Source organism: Neofelis nebulosa, chromosome 15 (assembly GCF_028018385.1).
Source record: "Neofelis nebulosa isolate mNeoNeb1 chromosome 15, mNeoNeb1.pri, whole genome shotgun sequence".
NCBI lineage: Eukaryota > Metazoa > Chordata > Mammalia > Carnivora > Felidae > Neofelis > Neofelis nebulosa.
This window is the reverse complement of record NC_080796.1, coordinates 75489479-75501126: the sequence shown is the minus strand read 5'-3', so window position 1 is coordinate 75501126 and position 11648 is coordinate 75489479. Positions and strand designations below refer to the sequence as shown.

Here is an 11648-nt window from a genome sequence, read left to right as displayed (position 1 = left end):
CTCGCCCGGCTGTCGCCTGATGGGATCGTCATTCGTGCGGGGAGGACGTTGTAAGTCGCAGAGAGGAGTCGGGACTTTAGGACCCTCTCGGCATTCTCTGTAGAACAGAAATGCTAATGTGCACTTTCTAGGGTTTTTTGTCGAGATACGAATGAAATGAAATGTGTAGTAAAGTATTTCCTTTATTCTCTAATCGCATCGCGTCACATTACTGTCAGAGTTTTTGAATCCAACATTTAGGTCGTTTTGATTTTCAGTATTCCTGAGGAGTCAGAGTAGGTTATCAGTCCCATTCTATGAGTAAACTCAGAGTATAAGGGATTGTCCAAGGTCACCCAGCGAGTGAGTGGGGGACCTAAGGCGTGAGCCCCAGACGTTCAGCTCCAAGGCCAAAGATTCACCCCTGCTTTCCATCCCCATGGAGTTAACCCTGGATATGTATCCAGAACGCAGAGACTTGACCCACACTCTTGCTTTACTGTGTGGCATTAGTTATTATCTAACTCTGCCCATATTTTCATCCTAGTTTTACACACATACAGGTCTACAGCCTCCCAGACAACTGGACCGTGTGAGCGGTCCTTAAATATCAAGGAGATATTTAAATTCACATAAAGAAGGTCACTAATAGTAATCTGTCCCCCACTTCTCAAGATGAAAGGGCTCGTCCCCAGACTTCTGTTAACGCCACCCCACATTCTCCTCTCCCAAGAAGCGTTCCTAGCCTAAATATGACAGCTACTCCCGCGACCCCAGGGCTACAGTACTTTATTTTAGGATTAAAATTTACGGGTGCAATGTCCCATAAATTCTGACTTCCCATCGGGAGTAAAGCTGGCTGCTCAAGAACAGGAGCAATCAGACTGGAAAGACCACTGCATAGGAGTTGAACAAAAAAACTGTGAGGACTGAGCTTTACTTTTCTGTGACTACTTGCTCATTCCCCTACATTACTCTTTGTGCGGATCAGAAGTTGTGCGCTACCGAAGTAGGTGTGGGTGTTTTCCAGTGGCTTTTAGCTGTAGGAAAAGTCTTGGCTGAAACCTTCTAGCATGCTGTTACTCCTTATCAAACCCTACCATGTCTCTGGACAGGCAAGGGTCAAAAGCTCTCCCATCCACTCGCTTTACCAAGCAACAATAAGCCTCCACACTGAAACTGGCTTTTAAAATCTTTGCCCTGGGGTATGGTGAAGGTTAGTCAGTGTTCTTCCTGGGATTCACAAAATGTAAGTCTTTCCTCATAACCTTGAGCAAATTACACTCGCTGGGTCGTTGACTACAGAGCTCAGACGTGATCCAGGTAAGATCTTCACCCCATGGAAGCTTGGTACCTAACACATTTATCCGAACACACCACAGTTCTTCTCCCAGCACGGCCAGGCCCTTTCCTGGTGTTGTGTTTTACCAACAAGAAACAGCAGCACAGAAAGCCTTGCTGCTGACCCCAGGGTCATGCCATCCACTTCCACGCCACAGGCATGGGGATTTCTTAAATGCCTTGAACTTCAGATCTGCGAATTACACTTCTAATGGTATTTTGCCTAAACCAAATCTGATATGTTCATTAATCCTGTTAAAAGGTCCTGTGAGAGAAGTTTGCTGTTTCGATACTGTGGTGTAAGGGTGAAAGGGGGGCTGTGGGTCAAGGTGGTGGTAGTTCTTTGGCATGCCAGTAGTTTGGCCTCTTTGTTGTGCAGTATTTAGGAGCAGTATGTGTTAAAATTTGCTTGTCCATCACGTCAAGTTCCACCCAAAAGTTATATTATCTTGACTGTTGTGCTTGGCACATACTAGATGCTCAATAAAGATTTAGGAGTAAATGAGCCTCTTCTGTGCCTCATTTTCCTCCTCTATAAAAGTGGAAAATAACACCTACTAGCCACCTAAAAGGACTGCTGGCAGAATCAAAGGCGCTTAAAGAAATCATGGGATAAACAATACAAGGTCCTGTTATTTCCTGAGGCCAGGGCTGTCTCTCCCCTGGGAAGGCCTAAGAAAGAGCCCTTCTGGATACTAGGCAAGGTTCTGCCCCTAAGGACCCTCTAATTTCCATCATGGAAAGGATGTCCAGCCCCTCAGGTTCAGAGAACCTCCTTGCTGTTCTCTTGTCCATGAAATCGCAGGAAAGGGACAGCTGCACACAGGTCCTGGTGTCACAGGAGCCTGGCCAGGTTCTGGCAGCCCAGCCACCTTAGAGGCAGGAATTAGGTTGGTGAGCAGAGAGCAGTTCTGGTGATGACAGTTACCCAAACCAGGGGACTCTGTGTGGGTGGTGGCCTTTAATGCTGAGAAAGACCATGCAGAGTGGTAGGATCAGAGCTTCAGAGGGATCACCGAGCCCACCCCTCACACGGCCCTAAAACCTGATCCGGTAACGACGACGAGCCAACTGTTTATTTACATTTCTGTCTGCCTTACAAGTCCAGGGAGGGCCTGGCGCCCAGGGCCCTTGCTTCCCTCCTCCCTCCCTTCCTGCCCCTCACCTTCTCTGACTTCCTGCCATCTTTCCCCTCCTCACCTCTCCCTGCCTCTCTATTCTACCTTCTCTCCTCTCGCGTTCCTCCTTTTCTTCTGCATTTGCTCCCCGCTCGGCCATCTGCCATCTACCCACCTCTACCCCCTGAGCCCCACCTGCCCGCCCTCGGCCCAGCGTCCAGGCCCGGGTCCTCAGCCGAGGGAGCACCTGCTGCTGCTCTTCTTGTCACAAGCTCTCAGGTCCGCGCCAGGGGGCCTGTGGCTGTTTCCCTAGAGGTGGAAGCGCACTGGGGTCAGGGTGGGAACAGCTGGCCGGGGTCTGAGATTGTACGTTGTTTGAAGGGGCCCCACCCTCACGGGCAGTGTTAGCACGGCTCCCCTCCTCAGCGTTCACTCCTTACACGACACACACCCACAGCTGTGCTCAGTCCAGCACGACCAACTCACCGATCTCCGGCCTCCTGACTTGAGCAAGATGTCCCGGGCCAGGGAGCTGAAAGCCTGTGGGGGAAAGCAGTGACTGGTCAGAGCAGGTTGGAGGGGACGGTGGCGGCCTAACAGCCGTCTCTGGGAGTGGGGGGCAGGCATGGGGTGTGTCTCACCTCATCCACATTTGTGCTGGATTTGGCACTTGTCTCGAAGAATCGAATTCCATGCTCCCGAGCCAGCTGTGGGGTGGAGAGATGAGACGGGTGGATAAAGGTGGAGGCAGCCCTTGGAGTCCGAACTCGCCTTGGCCGCCCAGCCGGGCCTCACCTGATCGGCCTGCTCCTTCCGCACTCTCCTCTTGGCCTCCATGTCACACTTGTTCCCCAGCAGCAGACGCTGCACCCCTGCAGAGGCATTCTGGGAGCAAAAGGGCAGGAGGAGTAAAGTTGGGTCCTGCTCACCTTCACGGCCCCCTCACCCTCCGGGTTCTACCCAGTCCCCCGTCTCTCCAGGATGGTTTTCACCTCTTTGATGCTTTTCATCCAGTTCTGAATGTTCTCGAAGGATTTCTCATCTGTGATGTCATACACTAGGATAATGCCCTGGGAGATGGCAAGAATCCACCATGGAGCCTTGGGCCACATTCCCCCGTTTCTGCTTCCTGCCCCTCCAAGTGACCCTGCAAGTCCTACCCACGAATCTAATCACTAGTCCAGGTGGGGCCCTCCACATCCCACACTATAACCCTGACACCGTCCCTACCCGACCCTGCGGCCCGTGGTTCTCAGAACCCTGCAGTCTACCGCCTCACCCCTTGTCCAGACCCACACCCCGTACCATGGCCCCGCGGTAGTAGGCGGTGGTGATCGTCTTGAATCGCTCCTGGCCAGCCGTGTCCCTGAAGAGGCGGAACGTTTGTGGGGCGGCACAGAGGGAACAGCTCTCCGAAGAGAGAATCCCCCCTGCTAAGAATTTAGCTTCTGCAACAGAGTGGGGGCTGAAAGGAACAGAATCAGAAAACAGTAAAGGAGGAAAAGAAGGTAAGACAGCTGGGAACAAGGTCTCGGGTTTATTTGTTGCAGGATTACTCTGTGCGAGCACTGCTAATCTTCACCCTACACTTGTGAGACACGTTCTACTGTCCTTATTTTACAAACGAGGACGCAGATTTGGAGAGGCTAAACAACTAATGAAAGTCCTTCCACAGCAGAGCCAGAACTTGAACCACAACCCGCTCTTATCTGTTGCATCTTAACACCTCTCTCAGGCCACCAGCCACTTGCACACCTTCGGAGTCCCGGGCTTCCTGTGACAGCCCAGCCCTCTATCTTCGGCTTTCTGGGCTTGAGGTAATTCAGGGAGCGCACAGACAGAGTCAGGTCTTAGTTCTGCCATTTACTGCTCACCTGCTTTAATGTCATTTCCACGTGACAGCCCTGCAGACATTTGTCAAGTTCAGAGAATGCTCTGGAGCCAGGAGAGGCAAGAGAGTTACAAGAAAACTGAAAATAAATAGTTGAGTGAGCAGGAAGGGGGATGGAAGGACGTCTGAGGAAGGCGACAGGAAATGGAGAAGTACCGGAAGGAGCTGTGGGGAAAGGGAGAGAAATGAGGCAAATGGAAGGGAAAGGGTGACAGGAGGTAAACGAGGGTTTGTGGCCAGCGGTCCTGGGGGTTCACTCACCAGACCTGCAATTTGATCTTCTTCCCCTCTATATCCACAGTGCGGATCTTGAAGTCGATTCCTACGAGTGGAGCATATATGTATCACTCAGGCTGAGACTCTGCAGGGACGAGGAGGGCGTGCAGGGGAGACCCGGCATGGAGCAGCAGCAGGGCTAGAAACTGTGCAGGGGTGCACTTGGGAAGCAACTTTGTTGCACGTATAAAACTAAGAGACTTTTCTCAAACCTGTATTTGGGTAGCAAGCATCTTGTTTTTACATGGATTTTATGGATGTGGGAGGGGGTAGGTGATGGAAATTCTGCAGGGAGGCTTAAGGCACCTCTTGGATCCACTCAGCCAACCAGGTGACAACTCTCAGAATTCAGTGTCTCCCCCAGAATATTACTTTTAGATTCCTTTTCCTTTCTGTTTTCCTAGAACCACCGTCTACGCTCCAGCCATATAGGATGAAGAGCCAGGAAAAAGGTAGCTGATGCCAGTCTGTGTGAGTTAACTAGTAGGCTGGGCTTGCAAGCAAGAAATCTGAGGATAAATAAGATTTCTCCTGAGACTGAACTAGGATAGAGAGGCATTTTCCTTCCCTTTTCTAACCAGAATTGTCTTGAGATTCCCCTCGTTTTATTTCCCAGGCCAGAGAAGATGAAGAAAGACAAGAGGGGAGGAGGGGAGGCAGTGTTCTTGGTGGAAACTTGGGCACCTCCCCAGAGCCGGTTGGGAGCCTAGGGAGGAGCCTGAGTCACCAGGCTGACTCAGAGCCCCCAAAAGTCCCCCCACTCCCACCGTCCTTGCCTGGCTGACTGCATATTCACGGTTCCAGTCTTGGGCCATCCTCCAGCACACCCAGCCACTTTGTTCCACCCCCCCACCCCAAACCCCCAGTTAAGCTGAGGGGCAGGGAGACTGGGAAGTAATTTGGTACAGTGGGGATGCAATGGGGGAGTCTGAAACTCAGCGGGGCAGAAAGAGGCTGGCGGAACTGGAAGCCGCCTTCAGGGAGAGGGGTTACAGGAAATACAGGGAGGTGGGTGGGGGTGGGGGAGAGGAGTGGAGCAGGAAATCGAGAAGGGTTCATGTGCATTTGGGGAGGTGAGGGAGAAGGGTGGTCCCAGGAACCCCAGGAGCTGGCACAGCTGAGAAGTTACCTGGAGGCCTCAGACAGTTTAGAGGTTGGGTACCATCCAGAGATATGCTCCACGGATGGGTCTGAGTCAGGGGTTGGGAGGCTAGAGTTCAGAAGCCTCACTCTAAGGGGGGGTGGGGGGTGGGGGGTGGTAAAGAGTGGGGCCACGAGTAATCTGGGAGCCTGAGGATGAGGTCATGCGGGATTAGGGGCTCTGGGATATGGCCAGTGGGCTCACCGATAGTGGAGATGTAAGTGTTGTTGAAGTTGTCTTCTGCAAAGCGAATGATCAGACAAGTCTTGCCCACCCCCGAGTCCCCGATCAGCAGCAACTTGAAGAGGTGGTCGTAGGCTTTGGCCATGGCGGACACTGGGGAGCCGGGGGAGGGGTGGGGAAGCTCCGGGCACTGGTAGGCGGGATCGGAGGGCTGGCGGACGGAGCTGCCCGGAGCCAGGCCAGGAAGTTTTCCTCCCTCTCCGCCCAAGCTCCGGGATAGAGGGGAGGCGGCACTCCTCTGGGCCCCACCCCCTGCCCGCCCACCCCTTTCCTCCCGCGGCCGCGGCAGCCCGGCCTGGCCGGCCTTCTGCTCCCCGGGCCCGGGCTGGCCCGTCTCCCAGGCCATTTCCCACCCACACAGCGTCTGGCTTGCCATCACTCCCCTCTTTTGATCTCACTCTGGCAGTCTTAGGCCAGGGAGGCTGGGGTGAATGGAACCAGAGGTTTAACCCAAATGAGCAGAGGAGGACGAGCTTTAGAGGAATTAGGGGAAAAGGGAAAGTTTTGCGGGAAGAAGGGTGGAGGTGGGGATGGCCCTGGGAGCTGACAAAAATCGGGGCTGATTCAAGGGACGGAAACCTTGCAGGGGCGGCGCGCGAATTCCGGTGTTGGTGTTCCCAGCCCTCAGTTGGGAGACCAGCTCCGTTTGAAAAGAGCGGGATGCTCTGGAAGACAAGGCTACTTGTTGGGCGGGTCTGCCCCCTGGTGGAGCAGAGTGAACACGCAGCGCCCGCCCCGCCGCACCCCTCCCTCCGTCTCGACCGAGACACGTTCGGGGTTTCATTAGCAACAGCCCTCCAACTGGGACCGTGTGCGGTTTCTCCGACAAGCCAGTGCGGCAAGGCAGAGCTTGGGACTGAAAATGTCTGGCCTCGTTCTTTCGACGAGGCGCGCATGTTGAGAACACAGCGGAGGCCGCGCCCTCATCCCTCGCGGAAAGGCTGTGACGAGGCCACCAGGGCGCTGGAGCGTGGGAACACGGCGATCCGGGCACAGGCTGTCGGTGCCGGTGGAAACACAGTATGCAAAGCGTCTGCGTCTCCGACAGGGGCCAGTCGAGCCGTCCGCGCACAGTGTCCGGGCTGTGCCTCTGCTGGCCCCCTGCCAGTCCCCTTCTGCGCGTCCTCTCGCCTCCCGGTCGGCCTTCCAGCCGTGCCACAAACTCCACGGTTTCCCTATTTCTTCCCCCGGCCGGGCCGTCTCGCACCCGTCCTTGAAATCACGCTGCCATCCCCCCGGACTGTTCGGACACAAATCTGCCCGTTCTTTTACTTTTTCGTTGGCCGGGATGTGGCCTCCTCAGCCCCGGGGGTTCAGGTGTCCCTGGACTAGGCCCGTGCGCTCAGCCCTTAGCTCGCTCTGGCCGCCTCGCCTCCCCCCTGCTCAGCTACGCCACGCTCCTTCGGCCCCGGGTTTTGGCTTCTCCCAGACAGTCGCACGGTGGACTCCACGTCCTTCAGATTTCGGCCTAAATGTCACTTCCTCACGGGACTTTCTGGGCCGCGAGCGGGGCGCTGAGAACAAAGTGCGCCCGTCCCTCACCGGCGCCAGGCTGCACGACGCCCCGCGGGCGGCACCTGCGCCACAGGAGCGAACACTGTCCCAGGCACGTCTGTGTGTCGCACGGGTCCCAACGCGGCCGTCCCCGCGCGCGCACTGCAGAGGGTGGGCGGTACCGCGCGGGCCGCGAGGGGACGGGGAGGGGGCGACCTGACGGCGGTCGTGGATGGACTCGCCGCGGGGAGCACCCGAGTACTTGACGGGACCGCCGTCAGAGGAGAAAGGCTGGGAGGACACAACGAAAAACCTCACAGCGGTTAAGAGGGTAGGCGAGGAGGTGAGAACCAGGACGAGGGCTTCCGCCGTGTGTACATTCCTGCGGTGTTAACATGGCAAAGGAAACCAGCTGGGGAACACGGAGGCAGTCGAGAAGGGCAGGGCCTGGCTGGGGCCGCGCCGCAGCCCCCTCGGCCGGCCGGGCGGGAGGCGTCCGCTCCAGCCACAGGCGGCGCGCGGACCCCGGCATGGCGGCCGGGCGCGCGCGCGTCACTTCCGGCGGGCGGCGGATATAAGCGGCAGGATTTCCGCTTTCGCTCCTTTCCGGCGGTGACGACCTGCCCACGAGAACATGCCCGTGAGTTCCTCGGCCCGCGTCCCGGCGGAGCCCTCGCCGCCCGCGCGCGCTCGCGCCCCTGCGCCGCGGACGGGCAGCGGGGGCCGGCCGCGGGCTCCGGGGCTCGGGCCCGGGGCGCCCGGGGCGGGGGCCGCGCGGCCCGGGGCGGCGGTAAGATGGCGGCCCCGCTGCGGACGCCGGGCGGCGCGGGCTGCTGCTGCTGCTGGTGGAACCGCTGCCGCCCGGGGCCCGCCGCCGCCCTGACCGCGCCCGTCTGCCTCCCGCAGCTCGCGAAGGACCTCCTGCACCCGTCCCCGGAAGAGGAGAAGAGGAAGCACAAGAAGAAGCGCCTGGTGCAGAGCCCCAACTCCTACTTCATGGACGTGAAGTGCCCGGGTGAGGGCCGGGGGCGGGGGCCGCTCAGGGTCCCGGGGCGGCCGGCGCGGGGTGGGGGCCGGGGGCCGGGGGCCGGGCTGGCCTCGACTCCCCGCTTGTTGGTTCGCAGGGTGCTACAAAATCACCACCGTGTTCAGCCACGCGCAGACGGTGGTGCTGTGTGTGGGCTGCTCCACCGTCCTGTGCCAGCCGACAGGAGGAAAAGCAAGGCTCACAGAAGGTGAGCCGCTGCGCGGTGTCCTCACTTTGTCGCGAGCTTTAGAGGGAGGGTCGTGCTTTCCTTGCTTGAAAGTCGACTCCATTTACCCGCCTCGCCCCGGAAAAGTTTAGGGAACCTCATGTTCCTTCTTAGTCTCGGACACTCCAGTCTAAAGCGGGGACGACGGGGGAGGCGGCGCAACACGGGAGCTAGCGACTGCGAGCTCCCCGCGGGACGTCCGAGGAGAGCCAGTGGGGCGCAGCGGCAACGACGCTGCCGTCCGGTGACCTCTGAACTTTTTCCTTGCAGGATGCTCCTTCAGACGGAAGCAGCACTAAACGCACCCTGAGTCGACATGAGTGGGGAACTATCCCAATAAACAGATTTTGGATACATTCTGTTTATTGTCTTGGTTTTACTGCTAGGAAGTTCCTGTCTCAAGTATTGAGGGACAACCAGAAGAGTGGACTGCTAAGAGTTAATTGGGCCAAGTAAGTGACCAAGCACTTAAAAGGTCCCTTTGGGACCTTTCTATCCAGCTGGGCTCATTGAGTCCATCTTAAGAGCCTGATAAAAATCTGAGATACTATATATGAGGCATTTCTTTCACTTTTATATTTTCTTAGAATTCGGAACCAGCAGTTGATCTCTAAAAGACAGCCAGGGGCGGCCGGGTGGCTCAGTCAGTTAAGCATCTGAGTCTTGATCTTGACTCGGTCCTGATCTCATGGATCCAAGGCTGGCATCAGGCCCCCTGCTGTCAGCATGGAGCCTGCTTGGGATTCTCTCCTCTCTCTGCTCCTCCCACCATTCACTTTTGCAGGCATGCATGCTCTCTCAAAATAAACTACTAAAAAAACCCAGTCTGGCACACGTTAGTGTAGAATAGCTTAAAACCTTTTATAATTCTCAGAAGCCTTGTTTGGGGGCTTATGGCTCCTGGTCTAGGGCCAGAAATCTCTAGTCGTCTACAGTTCAGGGGACGTGTCCAAGTGAACGTTAGTGCCGTACACTCCACAGCCAGTGTTGCAGCCGATTCTGGACCGGTGGGGACTGTGGACTCATGAAAGGTGGGGGAGAACGTGTGGGGACAAAACCTAGAAATCAAGCGGGAAGAGAGATGAATAAACATGGATATTTGAGCTTTTCAAAGGTGAGGGTGCTGATTGTTTACCTGGTTGTGGTGCTCCTAGGGTTGGTACGTAAACCACTGGAACTGTCTGTATCTTGTTTAAGAAGGCATTGTATGCTAGAAAAAGAACAAGGGAGAGAGAGGTCACCAGAGGCAGATCTGTTTTTGTTGGAAAAAGACCCTACTAAGCAAGTTTAACTCAAAATATTTAAGTACTTCTATGAAAAGTGAATAATGCTTTGAGTTAATAAGAGTATAGGAACTTTTCATTCCAGTGATTTTAGAAGTATTTCAATTTAGGGGTGCCTGGGTGGCTCAGTCATTCAAGTGTCCACCTCTTGATTTTGGCTCAGGTCATCTGGTTTTGTGGATTTGAGCCCCAAGGTGGGCTCCACACTGACAGTGCAGAGCCTGCTTGGGATTCTCCGCCTCTGTCTTCTCTCTCTGCCCCTCCCCCACTCGTGCACGCGCGTGTATGCACTCTTTCTCAGAAGTTTCAACTTTAAAAAGGTGAGAGAAAAATGCAGGTATAGACCATAGCGTGTTAAGTTTCTGTTTCATCTAGAATAGCTCTGAATTTGAGCAAAACGAGCCATTTTCTCCAGGTTCAGCAGTGGTTTCCACTTCTGGGTGGGGTGTGTCACATGCAGTTTACTGCTTCTTGGTGGGAAGTTGAGCAGGACCTTCCATCCGCTAGGTGACTAGCGCTGAGAAGGCTGAATGAGTTGCAACTGCTTGTCATGAGTGACGTGATAAGCAGCTGATTTTTATTCTCGATAGTTGGTGAAATTAAATGAAGGCAGTTTTTTTTTTTAATTTTTTTTTCAACATTTACTTATTTTTGAGACAGAGACAGAGCATGAACAGGGGAGGGGCAGAGAGAGAGGGAGACACAGAATCTGAAACAGGCTCCAGGCTCTGAGCGGTCAGCAGAGCCTGATGCAGGGCTCGAACCCACAAACTGTGAGATCGTGACCTGAGCCGAAGTCGGACACTTAACCGACCGAGCCACCCAGGCGCCCCCGAAGGCAGTTTTTTAAGTCAAAAGTCCACAGTGCTGAATGTAAGGGCTCCTTACCTAGAAAAACAAAAGCTGTTGAAGCTAGCACTGCAAAGAGGGTAAAGAGGATGGTCTGGTGAGAACCCAGGAACTTCTGGAGGACACTGGAATCTTCACATTGATCTGTGCGTTGGTCAGAACAAAACAAGGTCACAGTTAAAAGCATTCAGGGGAGGTTGCTGTACTTAACGCGTGGTCATGGGTATCCAGCAGAAGCTCTCAAAAAAGAGGTAAGTCGTGTACTTGGCTCCTCTACCTGTTTTTGGCTTGCTCCTGTCTCCTAGGTAATACATGGCAATCCATGAACCTTGTAATTTCTCCACTTACAAACGGGCATTTAAACACTGCTACCTTAAAATGTCCGTTAACCTTTTCTGTGTACTTTATTTAACTCCAAGCGACTTGCTTCTCTTCACCAGGTTTGTGGTTGTGGCGACTGAACCTGTAGGTTTTTTTTTTTAATTAATGTTTATTTACTTTTGAGGGAAAGAGACAGAGGCATGAGCAGGGAGGGGCAGAGAGAGGGAGACAAAGAATCCGAAGCAGGCTCCAGGCTCTCAGCTGTCAGAACAGACCCTGGGGCTTGAACGTGAGATCATGACCTGAGCTGAAGTTGGACACTTAACCGACTGAGCCACCCAGGCGCCCCTGAACTTGTAGTTCTAATCCCTCTAACCTGAAACCTCTCTGCATCACCAACCGCCTCTTAAATCCCATGGGTCCCCTTGTCCTTTTTTTACTCAGGATCTCCTTTCTAGG

General features: G+C 54.8%; 3 protein-coding genes across 15 annotated transcripts in view; 1 reads left to right on the top strand and 2 right to left on the bottom strand.

Moving 5' to 3' along the window:
- Positions 1-164: 164 nt before the first annotated feature.
- On the bottom strand, positions 165-7850 carry RAB13 (RAB13, member RAS oncogene family). 3 transcript variants are annotated; one of them, XM_058702247.1, is made up of 9 exons: positions 5951-7850; positions 4591-4651; positions 3744-3903; positions 3431-3508; positions 3234-3323; positions 3080-3145; positions 2925-2978; positions 2634-2747; positions 165-2192 (listed from the first exon to the last, which is right to left on the bottom strand). In XM_058702247.1, exons 1-8 carry the CDS (start codon positions 6363-6365, stop codon positions 2670-2672), a joined length of 1002 nt encoding a protein of 333 aa, XP_058558230.1. In that variant the 5' UTR covers positions 6366-7850; the 3' UTR covers positions 165-2192; positions 2634-2669. The 3 variants fall into 3 exon arrangements, with proteins under 3 accessions (XP_058558230.1, XP_058558229.1, XP_058558231.1); XM_058702246.1 differs by lacking the exon at positions 165-2192 and having other exon boundaries at positions 2263-2747; XM_058702248.1 differs by lacking the exon at positions 165-2192 and having other exon boundaries at positions 2263-2747; positions 3744-3804.
- Positions 7851-8000: 150 nt separating this feature from the next.
- Positions 8001-9090, top strand: RPS27 (ribosomal protein S27). The gene is made up of 4 exons (XM_058702275.1): positions 8001-8123; positions 8390-8498; positions 8608-8718; positions 9007-9090. The coding sequence occupies exons 1-4, from the start codon at positions 8118-8120 to the stop codon at positions 9033-9035; spliced, it is 255 nt and encodes an 84-aa protein (XP_058558258.1). The 5' UTR covers positions 8001-8117; the 3' UTR covers positions 9036-9090.
- Positions 9091-9572: 482 nt separating this feature from the next.
- Positions 9573-11648, bottom strand: part of NUP210L (nucleoporin 210 like) — a 90842-nt gene continuing 88766 nt past the window's right edge. For all 11 annotated transcript variants that reach the window (XM_058702182.1, XM_058702184.1, XM_058702190.1 and 8 more), the window contains 3 exons: positions 10908-11012; positions 9872-9946; positions 9573-9794 (listed from right to left, as the gene is read on the bottom strand). In XM_058702182.1, coding sequence (XP_058558165.1) covers positions 9697-9794; positions 9872-9946; positions 10908-11012 — 278 coding nt within the window. In that variant the 3' untranslated portion in view covers positions 9573-9696. The remainder of the gene's footprint in view (positions 9795-9871; positions 9947-10907; positions 11013-11648) is intronic.

Bases quoted from the DNA above. Each gene is read 5' to 3' on its own strand.
- RAB13 (XM_058702247.1), bottom strand. From the start codon at position 6,365: ATGGCAAGCCAGACGCTGTGTGGGTGGGAAATGGCCTGGGAGACGGGC. The intron at 4,652-5,950 runs GTGAGCCCACTG...CTCCACTCGTAG, and splicing joins CACTTACATCTCCACTATCG to GAATCGACTTCAAGATCCGC. The intron at 3,509-3,743 runs GTACGGGGTGTG...GCCATCTCCCAG, and splicing joins CCTACTACCGCGGGGCCATG to GGCATTATCCTAGTGTATGA.
- RPS27 (XM_058702275.1), top strand. The intron at 8,499-8,607 runs GTGAGGGCCGGG...GTTGGTTCGCAG, and splicing joins CATGGACGTGAAGTGCCCGG to GGTGCTACAAAATCACCACC. The intron at 8,719-9,006 runs GTGAGCCGCTGC...TTTTCCTTGCAG, and splicing joins AAAAGCAAGGCTCACAGAAG to GATGCTCCTTCAGACGGAAG.